The following is a 21,338-nucleotide window of genomic DNA, read 5'->3' as shown; positions in this document are numbered from 1 at the left end:
GGCGTGCTTCCTATATGAGACAAGGCCACCGTTATGAGCGCTTCCATTTACCGGATATAGACTGCGACTATCGTAGATCTAGGATGGCTACTAGATATAGTAGCACGCATAAAGATAGAATTCAATGTAAGTGTCTCATAGTACTCATCGGTACCCTCGATATGTCTAAACGGTGCATTACTTGGGCTATATACTGTAGTGCAGCTGAAATGACACATCATTCTGTACATATGTGAGGTGGTGAGATGCCATGGATAGTGCCCCGCATATAGAAGATTATGGGACGTCAGCTGCAGCCATCTTCTCAATTTACTATACGGGTGGCTTATAGTTCCGCTGGAGTTGGTCGGCCCTAGCGGTCAATATCCAAATCCATAGAGCACTGCATGTCAAACGAAGGCTAACATATACAAGGCAGATGTTGGTCGTGCCAGTCCTAGCTAGCCTTGTGAAGCCGCGACTCCTATTAGCCAGCAGCGAATGGACGGGGCTCGGTATTTCCCTTGTCCCTCCTATCAGATAATAAACCAGCTACAGTTCTCTAACATGACCAACGGATGAAAGATAATTGCGTAAAGGGTGAACCAGTGATAAAATCCGGACATGCATGCTTTCTATCGCGGCAACAATCAGTAGCATTCACAACGAGATCTCCGATGTCCCTGAAGACGGAAATACAGAAGGGATGAAGTAGTGCAGATCGGGCCCATTCCTGATAGAGGTATGCAATGTATAGAATGAAAACAATGGAGATACCGAAGATCGACAGCACTCTCTTGGTCACATGGCGATCTGAGTTATGTCTTAGAAGCCTGGGTTCTATCACTCGTGACATTAGAGTTTGGGAATCGGCGACTCGTCAATTTTGTAACGATATACTTTTGGAGTCCCTCGCATACTTTGGCTATAGTGTACTTCTCAGTCAGTTGACACTCAGCTGTACAGGGATACTGCCTGCGTACTTATTGCTGTAGCAGACCAGCAAAGGCCGGGAGGATGTGAAATTCTTCTTAATGTGTGAAATTGGCCGTCCCTGATATATGCTAGTGCTTAATAGTTAGTGTTATGCTTATGTTGGTTCGAAAATGGCCCAAAGTCTCCAGGCTGCCTGTGCATTCCAGAAGTACCTTGACTGGGATTAGTGTACACTCCCTCGGCAGCCCCAGCTGAACTGAGACAGATTCGCACACTGAACTGTAACCCTTGTTGTAGAGCCTCTGTAAGCATAATTCCACATGACCTGTGGTGGCAATAAAAGCAAGGATTGTTAAACAAACCACAACGCATAGAATATGGATGGATTCGATCTTGGCATATCGTGCCTTGTTTGGTCTAGCGTGTACATCGCCCGAGGGGGAGATAAGGCTGGAGATACCGAGTATGCACATATGTACACATGTCCCTCTAGCCAGAACCTCACATGATAGCCTACAAGGATGCTAACCAGATCAACCCATGTTGATCTAGAATAATAAGTAGACCCCGATTACAATCCCAGAAACTTCCCGTTTCTGGAGTTATATTGCGAGTCGAGATGACTCACCATGAGGATGATACTAAGTTATTACTAGGTAAAGAAACAGAAATACAGTAGGTACCTGCCCTTATCAAGTAATCGGAGTTGCTCCAGAGTCTCTTCACGCAGAATTCAGTTATTCTTTGTTTAATGTTAGCTTTGGACTGAATACAAACAAAACAAAACGTCGAGATTAAATTGAGCCAGATGGTTGATTTATCAGGTTGAGGACATAATGACTAAGTGTCCGGTATCCCAGCCTCCAAGCACGGGATGACAAATTCTTTCCTCGGCCCCCGGGCCTCTTTTACTATTTCCTATTCAAGAAGTCTGTAGTTATACTAGTAGTAGCCTAGGTATGTCTACTAGTACTATTGACTACCTCAAGCTAAGTAGTAACTATGTTTGGTTCAATCTTAAGTCCATAGCCAATTCAGGTAATGATCTAGTCCACACGTTTCTTACAACCCAGTTAATGGCATAATGGAACTTATAGGAAACCTGGCCCTGGCTCCCAAAATTTCCGAGGCAGGTTAGACGCTATAGCCGTAGCCACTTAACGGCGTTGCTTGGAGACGCGCTTGTTTGAAACTAAAAGATTTAGGGCTGTTCTTCCAGAAATTAATCCGCCCGTAACCGTTCCAGACACCTGCTCTACTTTTAAGGCGCATTGTCGGCTCCGAGCTTCAAACGGCCAGACTCGCTTAGCGAGAAATGGCCAGAACAGCGCAGATTGACTCGCCACAAGCTTGATCTCATCATAAGGCTCTGCTATTGTGATAGTAGCAATCATGACAAGCATATATCGACATATATATAAAAATGACGGATTCAGATTCCTCGGGTTCTCCGGCACGGACGGAGCTGTGAGTTTTACTCCGCGCGGCGTACTCCGTACATTGTCTCTCTTCGGCCGCCTTATATTTCGTGCGACGTAGTAGTGAGCACTGAGCAGTTTGGTGAATCCTTTAGTGATCGCCCGGGTCGCGTACGGGGAAGCTTCCGTGGTAAGATACTAGGTCTCATTAGCTTGACCATCGCATGAACTCGACAAATGAGCTTTCAGAGAAGGTGACCAATAACGCTATTTGAGTTTCGCGACTACCTGCCTAGTGTTGTCGTTGGCGTCTATATGGTTCCGGAGCCGTCGGCTCGTGCACAGAACAGCTTAGCCGACGTGAGTATCCCGTTGAATCCTAGTTTTTCCGGTTAGTGAAACAGGGACGAAAATCCAAAAAGAAAAAGTAGTCAAATTCATAATTAAGAAGGCTTTGGAGTATTAGGTCGTTCATATCCATGTGTTCAGGCATGAGCCAGCCATGCGATGATACTCATTTCTAACGCTCCCAGATGCTGTACTGGTTCTAATGACAACAAAGGGGGGAAGAAAAAAAAAAAAGAAAAAAAAGGAAGGAAAAAGACAAAGTAATGACAATTCCAAACTCGAGCAACATTATCCAGAATACTTTATGCAAAAGAATTTCATCAAACAATGCAGATAGCCACCTCATCCACAAGAGCATTCATTATGTCCCAGACAAATGTACATCATTCATTACTGAACTGAGAAGTCATGCGTATAACAGTAACTACCATATCCGCGATCAACGCAGTAATGGCTCACCATGTATCTTGATTGTTCTCGATCACTGTGCCAGACATACAGCTATTGTTTCGGTAAGGATTGCTGTCGTTTGTTTCTGCCGTGGGGATCTTTGGGAGGGAGTCCAGAGAGGTGCTGAGACGCTTCGACCTTTCTGGAGACATCCGTGCCTCGTGGTCTTCGGGGGCAACCGTCTGCCTTGTGTCTATCATATCAAACTGTATTAGCTTGTATACACATATACACTACGGTAGATTTGCTTGTTTACCTCGAGAGTGTATCCCGTCGACCGAACCGTTGGCCACAATCCTCACAACCAAATTTTCGGATTCCATGATGGATCTGCGTTTTTATCAGTTATGTATTTATGAGGAAACCGCGATTCAACTCACACTATCTACATGTCGCCGAAGGTCAGTCTTTCTTCCGAATGGCTTTTCGCAGAACTCGCAGTGGTACGACTTTCTGAGGCTTGGGTCATGTCTCTTCACATGTTCGCGACAGTTAGAACGTCGAGTGAACCGGGTACCGCAGATGGTGCATTCAAGACCACTTGCAGATAGTATCTTGCACCGCTCATCGGGGAGTTCGCTATCGTTTTTCGTCAATTGAAAGACTACTTCAACGGGCATTTTTCGTGCTGTAGGCTTTCGGCCCTCATCCCTCTGACGACCCAGATCTGGGTTTAATTCGACAAAAGTATCATTACCGTTATCGGCAAAGTGTTGAGATTTTGAATAAGCATCATTGCTCACTGTGTGAGGCATTTGTGAAACCGAGCCAATTACCGTAGTATCACTGACCTCTGTCAAAAGGTTTTGCTCCCAACTGTCGTCAGGTTCTTCCTTAACTTGTGGCTGGATCTCGGAGCTAGCTGCGTCGGATTGGGGGGTATTCGGCCAAAAGTGAGAGGAGGGGGCACTCAAAGTGCCAGAATTTCTGGCGAAATCCATAGCAGAGCCATAGCTAGATGGGGCGTTCAGAGTTTGCGGGCTGTAATAGGTAAGGGGCGAGACAGAAACATCAGAGTGAGCACCAAATGGCTCGTAGCATGGTCCTGGAGAGAAATGACCGACGTCCAGCGTCGTCTCGAGAAGGGATTCGGGAGGGATCATCTGATTCGGCCATTCGGTTACCGGCGATGGGTATGTGTCGGGTGGAAACAGCCTTAGCTGACTGGATGGGTCTTCCATCTCACAATGGGAGATTCCCAAGCCAGTAGTCGACTGCGAGTTGCTTGGATAGCTCGAAACAGAGCACATAGGCGATGAATAAGCGGAAGTATCTTCCAGCATTATGTGATTTTCCGGTGGCGATCGAACGAAGGGCGAGGGCGAAGAAAACGATGTAGGAGCCTGCTCCATTCTCAAGATCCACAACTGTGTTTAATCAAGAAGAACAACAACAACAACAAAGAGAGTAGAGTAATACAGGGAAGAATGAAGCGAATGTTGGAGGTAGTGGCGCCAAAACACAATTGTGCTATCCTCACGCTCGTTAGACTTCTAGCTAACAAGTGGGTAGCTCGCGGGTTCGAAGGCTCTATATTTGATTCGAAACACGAAAGAAGGGAGGGGGATAAAATTCATCTATATAAGTATTGGTGACTCAGTAGCATTTCTACTGATAGGTGAGGTCAGGAACAGGCATAGACTGTGGCTGATGGCGATCTCGATCAACTGAGCCATATGATAATTGGAGGGGAGTGTCCGCCGCAATGACACGATGAAGGGCCGTCAAGCAGTGACCTTGACGCCTGGTCAGCCAAGGCAGATTCGACGGACTGGATGTGCATGGATGCGGTGAATAAGAGCCACAGAAGAAGGGAAGAAGGGTGTAGGGGTGTGGGAAGTCTAGCTGTGGGAAAGGGCCGGACCGGGTTGTCTGCAGCCCATGTCTGCAACATTGAGATAGGCGCGATAATCCCAAGTCATGCACAATTCCTTAGCGCCGAAAAAGTGTGATCAGGCCAAAGTATCAGTCATTGCCGTAGGGTTGGGCAAGACAGTGTTAGGCATTGTTTTTGATTAACAATTGGAGGAGCCGCCATTGTGGCCAGGGTTAGTGGGTTTGCCCGAGTAGGCTCCAGGCAAAATTGGAAGGGAAATAGAGGAGAAAAAAAAAGAAAAAGTAGCTAGCGGGGAGTGGGAGACAGGGGTGTAGAGTAGTGTCGTGTCATGTAGGATAGCAACGAGAGAAGGCTCGTCTCGATGGGGATGTTTGTGAGTGGGTGGGTTCTGTTCGTTTAGATCGAAAGCAAGAAAAAGACCGCATCAGTTCATGACAACCAGCGCTGAGAAACGAAGGCACCACCACTACCACAGTAGCATGTATGTATGAGTACTAATGGAACGTATGGCACGTATGGGACCGCTGAACACTCTCTGATCACCGCTGGCCAGTCAAACACCAGCGCACACTTCACCCACTGCTCTTTCATCAAAGAGGTTTAGTGACGACCCGACAGTCTGGTAACCTTGCTTGGCAAAATAGCAGTGCGTGTCTCCCAGTCTGATTGGTAAACACAGCCGCATAATCCGAGGAAAAAGGGGAGAGAGGGGTAGGAGACTAACTCAGTCTGTTATGGAGGATGGAAATGAAATGGTGAGAATGATGGAGCCTCCTGTTTAGGCAAGAGGGGCTCTCCGTCCACCCGACCCTTGATGGGGCCAGCAAATCATCATATCTCTGCAGGCTCGTCTTGGTTTTCATCATGAATCAGTTGTTCTTCTATGTAGGTGTCCACGGGTCCTCGGCTATCGTCCTGTTCTGTTTGGTGTATTTTTTTTTTTTTTTTTTTAATAGAAAAAAGAGATCATTCATGTTTTTGTTTACTTTTCTCTGAAATTTGTCATTTTCTGTTGACGATCAGCATGAAACCCTTTTGATCCGTGAGTAGGGAGGTCCATGTTAGATGCCACTAACCTTTTCCTGTCACAAGTTTCATCCGGTCATGCAAATAATATGGACGTTGTTGAAGATCATACGAGCTGAGACAAAATCAATACCATCCATCCCAATAGTACATCATTAGAAAAAGTAGGTTGCCAATTATTCCATACGCCACCCCTCCAAAATCATTAAAAACTGGATGAAATAGTAACCAATGATCAAAATAAAATAGAAATTTGGAAGATAAAAATATGAAAATAAGAAAATAAAAATTGAAAACACATAACATAGATGATTGCTCAATAACAATCTACTCTGAATTATTCCCGATTTGGAACTGGTAAAGTGACCGGTCTTCGCGCTAACCTTTTAGGCGAGCAGCAGTGCGTGTGTATATGGCAGTGGTCCGTCGCCTTGCCTTGTATGTAGTCCACATTTAGCCCCAGTCTTTCTCCCCTAACGTTCATTATTGAACTCGGTGGTGAAGGGTGACTGTGGCTGCCACTCGCTCCACTTGAGTGCGCAACCGTTCCACCTCGTCGATCATATCTGCGAGGTCAACACTTTCGGCCGGGCCCGCGTTTCGTCCACGCACCCCAATATACTGCTCTGGGTTAGGTTGTTTTCTGGCCCTACCGGAACTTAAAGAACGAGCATCAGCTGTGGAGAAAGCTAAGCCCGTCTGAATCGATGACACGGGGCGACCGCTTCCCCGTGCTGTGGCTGTCGGGGGCCATTGACTACTAGTATTTCGCCGCGAAACATAGCGGCGACTAGATTCATAGGCCCAGATGAGTGCAACAAAGGGAAGGTGTGTTGCTCTGAGCAAAACGATGCGCACCCGGCGGATATGCTCCGCAGGCAGAAAGAGCCTCAACGGGCGGATACAAAGCAGAGGGATGAGGTTCTGTGTATCAAGGTTCCGTGGTTAGCGGCATGGATGAACCACAACACCCTTGCAGTTACTAACCAATGGTGGCATGAAATAGGTTAGTCTTCGGGAATTACTGCTTTCCAACACGTAAATAGATAATCTGGTCCTCCACATCAGCGGAGCTCAATAGCGAGAAAATAGAGACCAGTAAAACTAACTGAAAAAGATATTCTTCGCGAGCGTGAGCCATAACCTACATTAGATGGAATGTCGGGTAGACAAATTAGCATTCTTGGGCGAATCAGGTTGGGATGCCCCACACTAGATCATGGGTTGAACATACCCCTTCCAGACTCATGCTCATGAGACTGACCAAAGAAGAGATCAGTAAAAGGTTCGTCATCGAGACAAAAATTAGCCTGTGAATTGCACATATCAGCTTGCATGTTCTTCTTCTGATGTAACCAGACTTTTCATGCCAAGTATCGTGGGGTTATCGGCGTACGGCCCAAAGCGGCAGGTACAATAATACGCAAGGCTGAAAAAAACAAAAAAAGAAGAAAAGAAAAGGGAAATTAATGGAACATGGGAGGAAAGATAGTGGAAAGATGGCGGCACTGAATTAGATAGCGCCATACTATCTCGAAAGTCTCTCCAAATGTCGAACGTGATCGAAAGAGTATGCGGCCAAGGTCACGAAAGGTACATGTGGCGCAGTATATTTCGTACTGAAGGGGAAACTCACATCAAACCGTAGCCGAAGATCGGGGAAATCTAAGAATTAGCGCATCAGTCAACTTAACGCCATGGCCAACCGATTTTTCAAACCCCCTTGCAATTTTGATTTGGGCTGCATGACAGCTGCTTAGCGCATTGTACTTACTTCGTGAGCGATGTCCTAATATCCAATCATTTCAGCCACCATTAGTATGAAGAACACTTCTACGCCAACGGAATACAACGCACAAAGCCTAAGACGTTCGATCTGCCTCGCGTTGTTAGTAGGAGCAGTTCAACAACAGGGGTCTCACCGCAATACCCAAAGAAAACTTTCACCAAAATCCATGACATTTGCCTGAGAGAAAGTCGGTCACGGGCAAGCATGGTGAACGTCGTCAAGAACCCTGCAGCGCCACAATGTCATCATATGAGACTACGAGTACCTTCCTCTGGCGTGCCTCAGCGCCACATACCAATGTATAGGACAACTACAACGGGCATAAACCGGAAAAACGACTTTGTCTAGACCCGAGCGATCAGTCTTATCAGCTTCTTCGTCATCACACTAGCCCCGGGCGTAGTACCATCTCCTTCAAAACAGGTATCTATGCACGATACTTGTCAGCCCATTCAATGGTATGCGTTTATTTAATGCAGGGTCGGCGGGTCCGACGTACAAGACTCCCAAAATAGGAATTGAGGCTGACAAGTGAGCATATCCTGTTTGCCACCGTCAGATCGTAAACGTGGACTTGAAACTTAGTAACAGCAAGTGAAACTTGCCTTGGAACTAGGAATAATGCCTCTAATGAAAGTATATCAAATGACAAGTCTGTAATGTACTCGCTATCTTCGGCCAACCCGATGATCCCTAGACAATTTTCGGCTTTAGCACATAGAACGGGGCAAAACTAGGGTTCGCTCACCCCGATGGCACAGGATCCTAGTCCAGCTGAAAGAGCTGAACTAATGGTAAGGCAGATTCACAGGAGATAATGACTCACTTGAAACAACAAAGGCAAGCCCGGTGCCTATGATTCCCATATTCCATAGCTTCCAGAAGTCCATCTGATAGAAAAGCATCCCCGCATCTGCCATTCCGCTTACTTCATCATAAGCGAAGGCAGCGATCCAGAAATACATCAGCGTTTCGAAGATTCCTATACCCGTCGACTTTCGTTCAACTAGGACCGCATAGTATAAGAATAAGAAAGAGACAAAGAAAGCCGCTTCAAACGCTTTGCGATATACTGGAACCCGTAACCGAGAATAAGGATCCGCTGTCCTGTAACACAACTGCACTTCAGCAATCGGTAGGAGCTTGGGAAGCAGTGGTCATATTACCTTTTATTGAAGAAGTGTGGCCTCTTTGTCGAGTGCACACTCAAGGTATCCCAGAAAACAATTTCTCCCTTCCAGATATGGTCAATGACTCTCTGTACCACTTTTTGGCTGAGAAATTTCTTTGCGTGGGCAATAGTTGCAATCTCTAGAGCATTTAGCCCAAAAAAAAGGGAGAACTTCTCCAGTTCATACGCATCATGTGTAAAATCGTGGGATCCTCGATTATCATCCTCAAGTGAGCTACCTAGACGCCTCGTGCCGCCAAAGAAACGATACAAAGATGAGGACGAGCTCAGCAACAAGGGTGCTCTCTCATCCTCTTCTAATGTCCTGTGATTAGTAGTAGCGGCAGAGGCATACCCGGAAGCACCCATTTCCGCTTGAGGAAGGTTGATAGCCTTCTGTGTGGGCCATGTGAGTTCCTCAAGCAGGTATTCAAGAGTTTCCCGCTGATTAAGATGACAGACAATCTGCCAGGCGACATATTCACAAGCGTATCCTCGACTTTCACTTACGCCCCAATCATAGTCAGCAGCATTATCAAATTGCCACTTCAGGATCCTAAGACAAGTCAGTTCAAACTCCTCTGATAAGGAAAAGGCGTAAATATATCAGACTAAACTTACATTAATGCAGGAATTATATATGTGTTATGTGAGCTTTCCACTAAAGAATGGATTAGCAACCTGAGACTATAGCCGTGAGAAGTAGACCCGATCTGTTCAAATGTATATGAGATATCAGATATAGTCAACGTCAAATAACTAGACAAGAGCATGTCAGGGCCATTTTCCAAGCAATATAGTGAGAGCGAAAAATACTTATATAGCTTTCGGACTACGTCAACTAACGGTTCGTCATTGTCAATAATCGGAACGTCGGGATGATCATTTCCTTGGGGCCCTATTGACGACGTAGAACAATCCTGATTAATTGAAGGCATAGTGGTCATCGGCTATCCAGAAGTCGCCCTCAGATCGATGGCAAGGTCGGTCAGCCGTAGTGTCGGCTTTACGATCGAGAACCCTGGTAATAATTAGCAAATTCATCACTGGAGACATAGTCGTGGTCGTGACTGGACGTGGCGCTTCTTGACCGATTCTGTACCGTACCTTCGATAAAGTGGACGATGGCCTTGGCGTAAATTGACGACGAAGTTCTTTACGGGGTAAACTAAATAGCCTGAGCCCAAGAAGTCCTTTGACACAATCTTCACACACACATAACTCGGGATAAACACCTTGCAGGTATCATAGGTCACCGAGGGGCACGAAAGGTGGAGTTTTACAGAGCAGGATAAACGGTGAAGTAATATAACTCCATAATGGTTTGACGGCTATCAGTAAGACGGGACCAGCTGTACTAAATCATGTCGTCTGATTGGATAAGGTAGTATTCTTGAGCCTGATAGTTAAACAAGCTTTCTTCTTTGTACGGTACACCATTGCGTCTATCGGGCACAATCTGTACCTCACCTATCTCCTGAAGAATTGACGGCTGTTCACATACAATTCTACGGAGCTTTACCAGGTGAAAAGGTTAACTCATGAGTCAGTTTTTTTTCTTTTTTATTTTTTATTATTACTCATCCTTTAGCAATAAGTAAACACATCTTATCGAACGCTGTGTATCTGCAAGGCATCTCTTAAATCATTCTTTCCCTTATCCAATTTATTTTCATCTTTATTTTTGCCTAAACGCGCTTCTTGTTCCATAAAGATTATCATCAGGACCGCGTAGAGTCCCTCGTGTCAATACGGAGTACGTACGGTTTACGGAGCACATTACACCGCCCGTATCATGTGACATGTACATCACCCAACGACGACACCTTTCAACGCGTCAACTTCACCTTTGCAAGGTATGACTACCAACTACTCGTTTTTCTGTCAAAGCGGAATCGTAGATTTGCTCTGTATATTACACAGACGCTTCCCTTATCTTTGCGTTGATGAGCTACATTGTTTTCAAAGGCCCCTGAGATGAAGGAACCTCAACATGGGCCAAGGTTATTCACTTACAACCCTTTCAGCGGGTTCGGCCGGGATTGATATCCCCGAGCTGTCCGACTTAACATATGAGAAGTCGATGGGTGGTGGGAGATTTATGAAGAGCATCCGGGCAAGGCAGCAAAATGGCCTCGTTTTTGTTAAGGTAATAATGAAGCCTTTTCCTAGCATGGAGCTAGAGCCATATGTCAAAGCTATAATTCGTACGTTTTTGTTTATATGCCGTGTGCCAACATGCGCCCAAGGCGCTCTAACTTATCAGGGTAGGGGAGCGCAAGCTGCTTTCGGATGTTCCCAATGCCTTAGGTTATCAACGAATCCTTGAAACTGGTACTGGCGGTTACTTAGTCCGTCAATACATCCACAGCTCGCTTTATGACCGGATGAGGTATGTGCTGAACCTCCAGCCCATGGACTTTCTCTAACCGGCGTAGTACGCGGCCTTTCCCAGAGGATATTGAGAAGAAATGGATTGCATTCCAGCTTTTGTGCGCATTGCGAGATTGCCATGCGCTCGATGTCTTCCATGGTGACATCAAAACGGAGAATGTCTTGGTCACATCATGGAATTGGCTCTATTTGTCAGATTTCTCGTCATCTTTCAAATTAACATTCCTTCCGGAAGACAATCCTGCAGACTTTCACTTCTACTTCGACACCTCAGGGCGACGAACCTGCTACTTGGCACCTGAAAGATTTTTAGAAGCTAGTGAGAAACGAGAATCTGAGCAAGTTAACTGGGCCATGGATATTTTCAGTGCCGGTTGTGTAATTGCAGAATTGTTTTTAGAGTCGCCCATATTTACCTTGAGCCAAATGTACAAATATCGAAAAGGTGAATACAGTCCGGAACATGGCCAGCTGGCCAAGATCGAGGATCCGGAAATTCGAGCATTGATTCTTCACATGATTCAGATCGACCCAGAATCAAGATATTCTGCAGAAGAATACCTGAACTTTTGGAAAAACAAAGCCTTCCCGGAGTACTTTTATAGTTTCCTCCATCAATATATGTCTCTCATGACAGACCCCTCCTCGGGTAGAACACAGGTTGAAGCTGAATCTGCCAACAGAGGAGAGGCCGATGACAGAATAGACAGGGTCTACCTTGACTTCGATAAGATTTCTTATTTCCTCGGTGCATCAACCAAGAATTTGAAGGATGGCTCTAGTCGCACTTCCTTGAGGCTTACTGGCAATACTTTCCCTGTCCAGCTTGATTTGCCCCAGTATGGCCATCCAGGGTCCAAATCTCAGTCACAGACAGACGATGGTGTTCTCATTTTTTTAACACTCATTGTATCTAGTTTACGCAACACATCGAAAGCGTCTTCCCGAGTCAAGGCCTGCGATATCCTTCTTGCCTTTGCTGAGAGATTGTCCGATGAGGCAAAATTGGACCGCATCCTACCTTACATTATGATTCTTCTTAATGATCGCTCTGACTCTGTGAGGGTTGCTGCCATACGCTCACTTGCACAACTACTGGAAATGGTCCATGTTGTGTCTCCCGTGAATGCTTATCTATTTTCGGAATATATTTTTCCAAGGCTGCAGCCATTTGTTTCTAGTTCCAATTCAGACCCAAGCCCGCTGGTACGCGCCGCGTATGCATCGTGCATAGCATCGCTAGCGCAATCATCCCTCAGGTTTTTGGATATGATACAGGCGCTACGCACAGATACCCGCCTGCCAGCTTTGATACCGGCGGGCTCTGAACTTAGGTGGACCGAAGACGCCACCTATCACAATCTTTATGATGTGGCAAGGGTCGATCTTCTGGAGTACTTTGAAGCCCACACCAAAGCTCTTTTGACCGACAGCGATGCGTCAGTTCGACGCGCGTTCCTTGGATCTGTCTCCAGCCTCTGCGTCTTTTTCGGCAATCTCAAGACTAATGAGGTTATTTTAAGCCATCTAAATACGTATCTGAATGATCGTGATTGGATACTAAAATGTGCCTTTTTTGAGGCTGTTGTGGGTGTTGCAGCTTACGTTGGGAGCACAAGCTTGGAACAGTACATTTTGCCATTAATGGTACAGTCGATGGCTGATACGGAGGAATTTGTTGTGGAAAGAGTTCTCCGCTCGCTTGCCGCGATGGCCGATCTCGGACTTGTTCAACGATCGACCACCTGGGATCTCCTTCACACCACGGTGCGTTTCTTGATTCATCCTAACGTGTGGATCCGCGAAGCAGCTGTGACATTCGTGGCCAACTCCGCCAAGTTCCTATCAGTGGCCGATAAGTATTCTATTCTTACACCACTTATTCGGCCTTTCCTTAAAGTCAACATTGTAGGGTTTTCAGAGGGCGATATACTTGACGCGCTTAAAAAGCCTATCCCGAGAAATGTATACGAGTTAGCCTTTATATGGGCATCCAAGGTTGAAAAGGGTATATTTTGGAGAACAGCAAATCTAGAGGGAACTTTCAGTCTTGGTGCGAATGAAGGTATCATTCCCAGAAGCCAGAGAAGCTCGAGTTACTCTCTAAGCTCGTACTCGAAGAATGAGGAAGATGAGCAGTGGTTGTCTAGGCTAAAAAATATGGGGATGAGTTCTGACGATGAGCTCAAGTTGGTCGCGCTCAGAGAATACATATGGAGAGTCACTGCGCGTCAGGTAAAAGAGTCTGAAAATGGGACCTCTGACCTGAACAACGTCATTGCTTTGACGCAATATGGAGTAACTCCTCAGACTGTTTTCTTTGACAAGAATCAAAATGTGAAGCCACGCAGAGCTCCATCGGCCAAGGACCTGCCTGGCAAGGCTGGGGAGCGCAGACCACATACTATCACCGATGCTCTACTCGATGCTTCAACTACGATTGATAGTCGACCTAGCTCTCGTAGAAAGCATGCACGTTCAAGAAGTCAACTGCAGAGAGACATAGGGCCTGTCCTGACTACGCCAAAGCAGGATACCTTGGATACCCTTCGAGCAGCAGAAAACTCTCCTGTCCCGTCGCCAGTGGCATCGTCACCAAGCGCCGCGCTAGGATCAGGGCCCTTATCACCTCCTAGCTCAGACACCGAACGAAGACTTACCGAGGGAAGAGAGAGCCCCGGACACGAAAGTTCATCGACGCCGACTGACGCCGAGAACCCAGTGGTGAGAAATCTAGCCACTGGCGTACAAAGGAAGCCCAGTGCGATAAGCCTACTCAATCGTAGGGAGTCCGCAAAAGCTTACGCCGAAACCAGTACGAGCTCTGCAAATGCATTTGGCAAAGTCGATGTTCCATCACATCGGGGAACGCCGCAGCCATCTCCATTGTCCGCTGCCCATGACGTGAAAACTCTTGAGAATGGGCCACAACAGTATCATGCCAGTCACTCATACGGAGGACATAATCCTGTCATTCTTAAGTTACTCGATAATGTGTTTGCGGAAAACTACCCTACGGACTTCTTTGACCTTGGTCCTTATGTCAAGGAGATAGACACCAGGCGAGCAATCAAGAAAGCCAGCGGTTACGAGACAAACAAGATCTGGAAACCAACTGGTGGCCTAGTTGTCATCTTTGGTGAGCATAGTGGACCGGTGAATAGGGTCGTAGTAGCGCCGGATCATGCGTTTTTTGTCACTGCCTCAGATGATGGCACCGTCAAAATCTGGGATACAAGCCGTCTTGAAAAGAATTTGACGCCCAGGTCCCGCCAAACTTACCGCCACTCTACCGAAGCTAAGATCAAATCTTTGGCCTTTGTTGAAAATACACACACTTTCATCAGCGGTGCGACTGATGGGAGTATTCACGCGGTAAGAGTTGACTATAATAACATCAACGAGACTATTCGATACGGCAAACTCCAACTCGTACGCGAGTACCAACTACCAGCAGCCGAAGATGGGACCGTGGAATACGCGGTCTGGATGGAACACTTCCGTGTAGATGCACAGTCTACACTCCTAATTGCGACGAACACATGCCGGATTCTGGCCTTGGACATGAAAACTATGCTTCCTGTCTTTTCGCTTCAAAACCCTGTTCACCATGGGACGCCAACTACATTCTGTTGCGACCGGAAGCATAACTGGCTTTTGGTAGGCACAACACATGGCATTCTTGACCTTTGGGATCTTCGCTTTCGAGTGAGGCTGAAGGCATGGGGCCTTCCTGGATCCAGCATCATTCATAGACTTCAAGTGCACCCTACTAAGGGACGGGGTCGGTGGGTCTGTGTGTCGAGCAGCGGAAGCCACGGCAACGAGATTACAGTCTGGGATATTGAGAAAGTCCGCTGCCGAGAAGTGTATCAAACGGACTCACCTGGGGTAGCACCTAACGGCGACGACACCAAAGCAAAACAGACACTCATAACCTCTAAGGAGTACGACGCTTGGCACGTTGATAGTGACCGGCCTGAAGGAATGTTGAGTCGGTTCGCAACAGAGGGACCTATGTCAGGAGCTATCGAGCAAGGTTCAGGGCCGTCTCCTTCCAGCACACCAGCGGGGATATGCGCTTTTGCCGTTGGATTTGACACCCCTGAAGATAATCGGGATAGCAATACTCGTTGCGGATTTATTGTGTCTGGTGGGTGTGACCGCAAAATTCGTTTTTGGGACTTGGCTCGACCCGAACTATCCTCGATCGTTAGCGGACTGGACGTTGTTTCAGAAAACGGAGCAGCCGGAAAGCCGCGTTATGAAGTGTCCCAGCCGGGCCCATCCCTCCTAGTGACCTCCGAACACTTTCCTCACTCTAATGCCACTGCCGCTACTACCAGCTCGGGTGGAAAGAACAACAACAAAAAGGGAACGGCTGGAAGACTACCACGCAGCACAGTGATTAGCCTGCAGCAACAACAGCTCCTGAAGAGTCACTTGGACTTCATCCAGGATGTCGCAGTACTCCGGGTTCCGTATGGAATGGTCGTCAGCGTGGATCGCGCCGGAATGGTTTATGTTTACCAATGATGGTCATGTCTCATCATGTATAATTTATGACTCAATGTTAATAGTGATAGAATCACGAATACCTAAGGTCTTACAGACCATAGATTGACGATACTACATAGGAACAGCTTCCGTCACGTTGATCTATATAATTCTTTCGTAAACTCTGTATCCGTGAAGGGTCAACACTCACACTCCACTGACGGAACAACGGCGGGGGGGGGGGGGGGGGGATTGTATATCCATGATACGAAAAGGCGAAAGAAGAAGAAAAGAAGGAAAGGACACTACCCAATCACAAATACCAGCCAAACGTAGAATAACTCATAAACAACTACTAGTAGGTTCTTTAACCTATAGTAGCAGAAATATATATCGCAAACCTATGCAAACATCATGATCAAAACCCTGCAGCCGCCTAGATACATAGCTTCCAGTAATCCCTAAGAACGACTAATAAACCAAATTTACACTCACTCTATACTAGTATTTCATTTCTCATTATCCCATCAGATAATAAATATTCATCTCTCGCCTCGCGATACTATTCATCTACGAAAGGCGTACCCTATCATATATCCATTGCTACCTCTAACTTCATCTAAACCACCATAGCATCGCAGAGCCCATATCTTCGAAATCAAGTCTATCCCCGCGAGCAGGTATAAGTTCGGCGGGAAAGTAGGAGTAGAGCATTCGGGTTGCCTGGGGCTGGCGAGTGAAAATTCCCCGTGAGTTGCTTTCTGTTCTAGTATGTTCGAGAGAGGTGCGACAGTTGTTTGTTTGTTGCTTGCTGAGTGTTTTTCACAGTCGTAGAGTTGAAGTTCGCCTGTTACAATACTTGTATAGTCGGGAATAACGAGGGATGGATAACGTGGCAGACATCCCTATTCCTTTGAATGAACAATTAGTCTGTCTGATATGGTGTATGTTATTTTGAGATTCTCAGGTGATGCTGGCTAGTGAGTTGTGATATGTCTCTCGTGTAGTATTCTACCACGTGTGTCAATATTACATTCTATAATATCTGAATTAGTGTTCTGGAGTTTCGAATAATGTTGCTGGAGACCATCGTTTGGTCGGAATTAGATAGATAGGTGCTTTAGTTAATTTTTTGGGGCTGTAATCACGTAAAGTATGCTTAAATTATTGGGTTCTTTCATGAAACATGTCTTATCTACGGAATATAGATACCTTTGGTCTGCCAATGGTTATCAATTAGACCTCAGTTCCCAAGTAAACGTGCCAGCCAAGGTGGCTCAAGTGATTTAGTTGCTCAAAATGTATGTGCTGTCCAGAAAGGGTGAACAGTTCATCTCCATGTGACACAGACCTACTTAAAGACATGGCTATCCATGCAATCGAACTAGGATAGACTAGGTTGTCTCCAATGGTTTTCGGGCGCTTTCCCTGACGGCTGGCAACAAAGAAAAGGAAATTGCGAAAACCTTAACACGGGTCGGGGAAAATAAATGATAACCAAGGTTGTTTAGCGCTGATAAATGTTCCGCACTGTAAGGGTTCTGTTTAAAATGTGTAGGTCGATTGGACTGGGTTCATGTGTTTGGAGGTGTCCAGGGCATCATGGTCTAATGTTTCCGCACGAAACAGCTGGGAACGAGTACGTGCGCGACGTGCGTTGCTTGGTGTAAGTAGATATGTATGTATGTATGTACTTTTGTTGCCCCCCTATCCTACGCCCCGTTTTAATCGATATGATATAGCATGATATGATGTGTATATTGCCCCTTAGCTCGGGATATGGCGGGAGGAACGGCCCAACGGTCAACGAGGTAGATACCCCTGTTCGTAGGGTGAGCGGCATTCAGGTTTAACGCTCAATATAGATACCTGAACGGGATTAGTCCTTTAGATAGATGAATAGTTGAACCGGTGGATCCGAGACCGTGGATGGTGAAACACTAGACAGTGGATAGGTCACAGACTGGCAGGAAACGTCAAGCACTTCACCTTTGTTTGGGGAAGACGGTGGCTACGGAGTCCTATAGTGCTGTCAATGGCAAGTGTTGACTACTCTATAGCAATTAGTATACGTTGGGTTTAGTTTTGCCTTACTTTGAGTAGGGTCTGTACAGAGTTTCATGTCAAGGGCTGAGAATACAAGGAGTGGTATATACCGTTTGTTTATAGAGGGGGTTGCTGGGATTATGAACAGACCTGACAGCGGCTTTTCTTTTTCTTTTTTTTGCTTGCTGTTCCTGGTTAATTTAATCAGCTCCGTGGTGTCATTTCTTGGCTTTCCTTTGCGGTTTGACATTGACCTCAAGGAGGGTATTCACTTGCTATGGATTGTTATACAGGTCAACTGAGTTGGTAGTGACATACAATGAAGGTCTTCGACATTGGAGAAGGTCTCGGCGGAAGGGTTCGATGTCCGAGCTCGTCAACAGGGCTCGGGAACCTGTTCGCATATACGTTTCGGAGTTAGGCTGCTGCACCAACTACAGACTAAATCAGAAGGCGTAGCAACTAAAGTGTGCTGTCAATAAACAATAGCAATGCGGAAAAACTAATAGAATAGTGCCTCTATCTTGCTATACACGTTGAAATAAAGTACTGCATGCGAAACATCTTGTCCGTATTCCAAGATTAGCCCGACAGCATCCATGGATAAATCGCTCGCTAAGCGAATCTGGACTGTAATCTGGTGTAATTACTGGTTGGCCTTGAGAGTTTGGGCCGTTGGGTCTGTACCAGACAGCCGAACCGAGATTCCCGTGAGGGAGCCCATCGAAAGAAACCCCACGACGACAGGATCGTGTTTGTTATTTATTACCTGTACCCCGTAGTTTAGCACCGATGTGTGGAAGCAGAATTTTCCTTCTATTGTTATCTGAAACACACTGTTAATTCCATGGTGTGGCTCGCATATTCTCCGAGTCGATAGTGAATTCGATAGTTGATATAAAAATAGCGGTCAGTTGCCTGCTAGTGCTGCAAAGATGTCATGGTCAATCAGTTGATCGATGCGGTTCGATCCGTCTGGTTATACTAGGTATCTTATAATTGCAGGTCATCCCGATTCCTGGGGGCTGAATCTAGATTGTTTGTTTGGGGAGCACTAAATCTGCAGGTAGCGATTAGAACTGCTGTCTGTGTGTACGGCAGCTGGAGTCGGGGTGAGCCTGCCATTTTTGACAGAAGCATCGTGTCAGAGATTTTCGGTTGGAACTCCTATTTGTTAGAAAGGGATAGCCATGACTCGGAGCGGTGGATCCGGCGGGAGGAGGAACGCGTTGTCTCCGACCTGTCCGTCGGTAACGCTACCTCGAGTTAGGTATCGGCTCTTCTAGTATTCAATACGATGTTAAGAGGATGTGGTGGATTTCAATGGAATAAAGGGAGACCGGGAAGGAAAATATAAATACAAAAGAGGGATACGTAATGGCAGGCTTCCAGAAAGCGAGGAGAAAAAGTCAAAGAGTAGTACTGTAGAAATCCTCCGAACGGGATGGATGTATGTAACTCAGTATCTCCAACTATTCATCACAAGGTTAACTTTTCGGTGTTCAGGCGGTTTAACAATGTTCATTGTTGGTAGCGACAAATTTGGGTTTGGATCGCCCTTGAAGACAAGAATACGTGGTATAATTATTGAGAACCTGCCGTATTACTGCATAAGTGCGTCCTGTTACGGTACCCATGATGCATACCAGGGTTGGCAGCGAACTGGTGCAAATAATGATCGTCCTCTTTTGCCGGTTGCCACTGCCACTTCCATGCCTCCCGCCGAAAATATTCCACCGTGGGTACGGAGCATTAGGTACTCATTGTCAGGGTAAAAAATTAATAAATAAGAAGGCAACAGGCAATTGGATATATCCAGGACCAAAGTCATATCATATCATTCTGCCATTGGACATTGGCGGCTTAAACTGAGAGAATAGCTCCGATTCATCCCTGTCGTAATCCCACCCCTGATATTACTGCAGAGTAGTAAATTCTCTTCAACACAGACCAAAAGTCAATCGCGCAGGTGTGCACGGCGATGATAAGCGATACGAGAACTCTATTCAGCCTTCCCTTAACACATGTGGGATTATCAGCGGAAGAATACTTGTGTATAGATTCCAGAATTTCATTCCAATCCAGCCGAGCGAAAAGAGCCCACCACAAAAAGAGGGATTAATATTAATGTCTCTGCGGATAAGGCAAAAGGCGGGACTGGAAGTGGAACGAGTTGTTCGCATCCATGATACATGGGCCGAGCTCCACTTCCGAGTGACGAGCAGTATATGCTACGTACTAGTACTTAGGTGCAGAAGGATAGCTTCATGCATGTTCGTTGTGCTTGGAGCCTGGTCCATGTTCCTGTAGCTTTTTTTTTTTTTTCTTTTTCTTTTTTGACTTCCATAGCGCTTCATTGTGTTTGGTTGAGACTCGTGGGAGAAGATCCATTCTCGCGTGGGTAAAGGGCGAACTTAGCCCGAGCCGTCTATCGTGTTGGGAGGGTTAGCCTTGTCTCAGTCCAATCATTTCCCCGAATTGCGGGAGAAGTCTTTGGTACCTGAGGTAAGCTCCGTCAGAAGCACTTCGCTCAGGTACCCGTGACTTCCTAGGTTGAAGCAGTGTGCCGAATCTATTTCAGACTTTCAGTATGGTAATACCATCGGCTGGCCGCCACGCCCCCGCACGGGCGCAAGGAACGAACCTCACCTGGAACACAGACTCTGGACTGAACCGGAATTTATCATTGCGCAGACAAACTTTCTATTTCAGGAAGTCGAGTCATGTTCAATATGAAAGAGTTCATTTGCAAAGGAATGTCCTGTCTTCTTGACTACGACTACTAGTCGAACAGTAGAGCGATTGTTCCTTCCATTGTTTCAAGTCCCTCACGTATCAGATGGGGGACAGCCGGTTTATGGTCCCTGACTAGCAGTATCCACCGGCGCAGGAACGAACAAACGGGGGAAAGTCTTGTGTACTTTACTGGGAAAATTAGATTAAAAAACCGCAAAAAAGAAACGGAAGGACCTCGAGTCTCCCCTACGGAGTTAGTCTCTACACTAACTACTACTAACGCTCCAATGAGAACGGGCCCCTCAACCCCTTTACTGCGACTTACCAACTCTTCAGGGTCAAGATCAACTCCCTGGCTCTTTCTTTTTCTTTGCGCCTCCTCTCCGTCCTTTTCTTTTCTTGATCCGTCCCGTCCCTCGTCTTTCCTTCCCCTCCTGCTTTCCCTCACCTCTCTTTCATCACCACCTCGGAGAGAGAAAGAGTGTGTGAGAGTTCTTCACCACACCTCAACTCGCCACATCGGTTCTCTTCTCCTCGGGACGTCCTACATATCTTGGGCAATGCTCGCCAAGTCGATAAATGGGCTGTAATTGAGTATTTGATATCCGGTTCCGCCCAATTGCCCCTACTTGTTCCTTCGTTTTGATTGGGTTGTCGGTCCTTCGTTTCGCCTCGCCCTTTACAACCTCTAGCAGTGCTACACTTCCCTCA

General features: G+C 46.4%; 3 protein-coding genes across 3 annotated transcripts; 1 reads left to right on the top strand and 2 right to left on the bottom strand.

Annotated features, from left to right (window-relative positions):
- Positions 1 to 3,136: 3,136 nt before the first annotated feature.
- ANOM_003183 (putative C2H2 finger domain protein (Ezf)) lies at positions 3,137 to 4,483 on the bottom strand (the record flags this gene model as incomplete). The annotated part of the gene is made up of 3 exons (XM_015548440.1): positions 3,137 to 3,317; positions 3,388 to 3,461; positions 3,512 to 4,483. The coding sequence occupies 3 exons, from the start codon at positions 4,481 to 4,483 to the stop codon at positions 3,137 to 3,139; spliced, it is 1,227 nt and encodes a 408-aa protein (XP_015410503.1).
- A 1,994-nt stretch (positions 4,484 to 6,477) lies between these two features.
- Positions 6,478 to 9,810, bottom strand: ANOM_003182 (uncharacterized protein; the record flags this gene model as incomplete). Its single annotated transcript, XM_015548439.1, has 15 exons — positions 6,478 to 6,918; positions 6,982 to 7,045; positions 7,104 to 7,138; positions 7,229 to 7,304; positions 7,631 to 7,659; positions 7,769 to 7,783; positions 7,852 to 7,870; positions 7,925 to 8,009; positions 8,079 to 8,127; positions 8,190 to 8,210; positions 8,283 to 8,476; positions 8,610 to 8,890; positions 8,950 to 9,510; positions 9,576 to 9,615; positions 9,801 to 9,810. The coding sequence occupies 15 exons, from the start codon at positions 9,808 to 9,810 to the stop codon at positions 6,478 to 6,480; spliced, it is 1,920 nt and encodes a 639-aa protein (XP_015410504.1).
- Positions 9,811 to 10,947: 1,137 nt separating this feature from the next.
- On the top strand, positions 10,948 to 15,884 carry ANOM_003181 (ubiquitin-binding serine/threonine protein kinase VPS15; the record flags this gene model as incomplete). Its single annotated transcript, XM_015548438.1, has 3 exons — positions 10,948 to 11,161; positions 11,226 to 11,346; positions 11,393 to 15,884. 3 exons carry the CDS (start codon positions 10,948 to 10,950, stop codon positions 15,882 to 15,884), a joined length of 4,827 nt encoding a protein of 1,608 aa, XP_015410505.1.
- Between the last annotated feature and the right edge of the window lie 5,454 nt (positions 15,885 to 21,338).

Source organism: Aspergillus nomiae (genome assembly GCF_001204775.2).
Source record: "Aspergillus nomiae NRRL 13137 chromosome Unknown contig00028, whole genome shotgun sequence".
Taxonomy (NCBI): domain Eukaryota; kingdom Fungi; phylum Ascomycota; class Eurotiomycetes; order Eurotiales; family Aspergillaceae; genus Aspergillus; species Aspergillus nomiae.
This window is presented reverse-complemented; position numbering and strand designations above follow the sequence as displayed.